The 2,384-nt window shown below is 39.9% G+C and overlaps 1 protein-coding gene across 2 annotated transcripts; it reads left to right on the top strand.

Annotated features, from left to right (window-relative positions):
• Positions 1 to 2,323, top strand: LOC101311861 (vinorine synthase-like). Of its 2 annotated transcripts, none has more exons than XM_004299091.1 (2): positions 1 to 1,445; positions 2,062 to 2,323. In XM_004299091.1, the coding sequence occupies exons 1-2, from the start codon at positions 46 to 48 to the stop codon at positions 2,075 to 2,077; spliced, it is 1,416 nt and encodes a 471-aa protein (XP_004299139.1). In that variant the 5' UTR covers positions 1 to 45; the 3' UTR covers positions 2,078 to 2,323. The 2 variants fall into 2 exon arrangements, with proteins under 2 accessions (XP_004299139.1, XP_004299140.1); XM_004299092.1 differs by having other exon boundaries at positions 2,082 to 2,287.
• The last annotated feature ends 61 nt before the right edge of the window (positions 2,324 to 2,384 follow it).

The raw sequence follows: 2,384 nt of genomic DNA, 5'->3' as shown, positions 1-2,384 counted from the left end.
GATATATACAACTTCCATTAGATCCATATAGCTTAACGAACCGAAATGACGACGCTTGAAGTGGAAGTCATCTCCAAGGAGATTATCAAACCATCTTCTCCGACCCCTGACCATCTTCGCCATTACCGGTACTCCTTTCTCGATCAAACCTCACTTCCCCAGATCTATATCTCTATGGTTCTCTTCTTCGAATTCAACGGCCAGACACAACCCAACATCACTGAGATATCCAACCATCTTAAGACGTCGTTAGCCGAGGTCTTAACACTCTATTATCCCCTAGCAGGACGAGCTCATGACAACCTCTATATAGACTGCAACGACAAAGGTGTTCCCTTCCTCGTAGCTCACGTCAACAACTGCAAACTCTCCTACGTGCTCCGCGATCCTATTCCCGACGAACTCACTAAGCTGGTAGCGTTTGAGCTTGACGACGTTGATAACAAGATCCCCTTTGGTGTGCAGCTCAACGTCTTTGAATGTGGAGGGTTCGCTATAGGTCAATGTATTTCTCACAAGATTGCAGATGGGTTATCTATGCTCATGTTCAGTAGAGCTTGGGCAGCCATTGCGCGACGAGCCCATGGAGATCAAGAAGCCGAAATACACCGTCCAGAATTCATTTCCGCCACGCTCTTCCCAACCAAGTTTTTTACACAGACATGCATTGGCGTCGCGAAGAATAAACTAGTGACAAAGAGGTTTGTGTTTGATGCGTCTAACATAGAGTACCTCAGAGCAAGATATGCGGGCACTACGATGAAGCGCCCTTCACGCGTTGAAGCCCTTTCGGCTTTCATATGGAGCAGATTTGTAGCCATTTCCAATGATGATGGCATTCATGAGAAGTTGCACAGCGTCATCCATGTTGTGAACCTTCGTCCCAGGTTTGATCCACCTCTGCCGCTACACTCATTTGGAAATCTGATCAGTTTTGCATGTTCAACTCCTTCGTTGTTGAATACTAGAGAAGAATGCTACGGCCTAGCAAGGCAGGTTCGAGAAGCAATAAGCAAGATCGATAAGGGCTATATCAAAAAGCTTCAAGGGGGTGCTGATCATGATAACATGACCAGTAGTGATGGAGGAGAGAAGGTTACATCTTTATTTACTGGTTTGTGCAAATTTCCTTTATATGATAACGATTTTGGTTGGGGAAAACCATCATGGGTGTACGCGAGGTTGCCAGGACTCAACTTCAACAACCTAGTAATTTTTATTGAGACCAAAGACGCAAATGGAATAGAGGCATACATTACCTCAGCTGAGGAAGTCTTGACTAAACTGCAAAGAGACACCGAGTTCCTCCAACGATTGTACCCGAGTTGGAGTTGTTCTAGTCCAAGCTTAACAACCGTGCCCATTTGCAGAACTCCATTGCCGAAACCGACAGAGTTTGATCAAGAAACCAAGTGTCCTAACCAAACCAGTGACATGGGGAGCAGGTTCAGTTAGATTATTTGGTTTAGCTGTCAAAATTTAAAAAAAGAAATAGATAAATAACTGATATAGGAATTATGATACAAACCTATGCTCTTTCCATTCTAAGTTTTAGTGCTTTTGTTGTTTGTTGGTATTTTATTTATCTATATATTGAAAAATTCTACAATGGTGTTAATGTATCACGTGCATCAATTTTATCTTAAAGTTTTAGAATGAGTCTTCAAAAGTTGTAATATTAGTCTTCAAAGTTATAATATAAATCCTTAAAGTTGTAAGAAAATTTAGTTACAAGTTACAACATTAGTTTGAAAGTGGTAAAATATGTACATAAGTGGTAAATGAGTTTTCGAAGTGATAAAGAAAGTTCATGCAAATTTACTAATGATTGAATGAATGTTCAATCGTACAAAGGTGTGTCATAATATACAAGCAGCAGTGAGCTATTTTAATTATGTAAACTATAATTGGATACAACATGATCTTATCATCGCTCCCATATGTTAACTATATGTTAGGTTTATGACAATTAAGTCCCAATGGCATTTACGTCATTCTATATTCTAAGCCCTATATATATTGTTGTTAACCTTTTTTTTTTTTTTTTTTTTTTTTTGAAAGTAATGATTTCATTTAAACAGCTAGTGACTACAATCACTTAAGATGGCATCCCTTACAAATTCGGGAGCAACAACAAACCAGCTCTGGCTTTTACTATAGTTCAAAGCATGATTTGCGAGGATATGGGCTACTCTATTAGCCTCACGAGGTACATGGAGAACTCTAAAATCTGCATACCGGTGAAGAAACTCTTTCACCCCTGCTATGATGGTACCCAAGGTAGAAAGATCTGTATCTGGTTGCGATACTGCTTGCTGAAGCAGCAAACAATCAGTCTCAAAAACAATCTTACTGATATGCAAAGTTTCAGCTAGTTTCAGACC

This window comes from Fragaria vesca, linkage group LG5, assembly GCF_000184155.1.
Source record: "Fragaria vesca subsp. vesca linkage group LG5, FraVesHawaii_1.0, whole genome shotgun sequence".
Taxonomy (NCBI): domain Eukaryota; kingdom Viridiplantae; phylum Streptophyta; class Magnoliopsida; order Rosales; family Rosaceae; genus Fragaria; species Fragaria vesca.
This window is presented reverse-complemented; position numbering and strand designations above follow the sequence as displayed.

Excerpts from the sequence above, each read along its gene's own strand:
- LOC101311861 (XM_004299091.1), top strand. The coding sequence starts at position 46 with ATGACGACGCTTGAAGTGGAAGTCATCTCCAAGGAGATTATCAAACCA.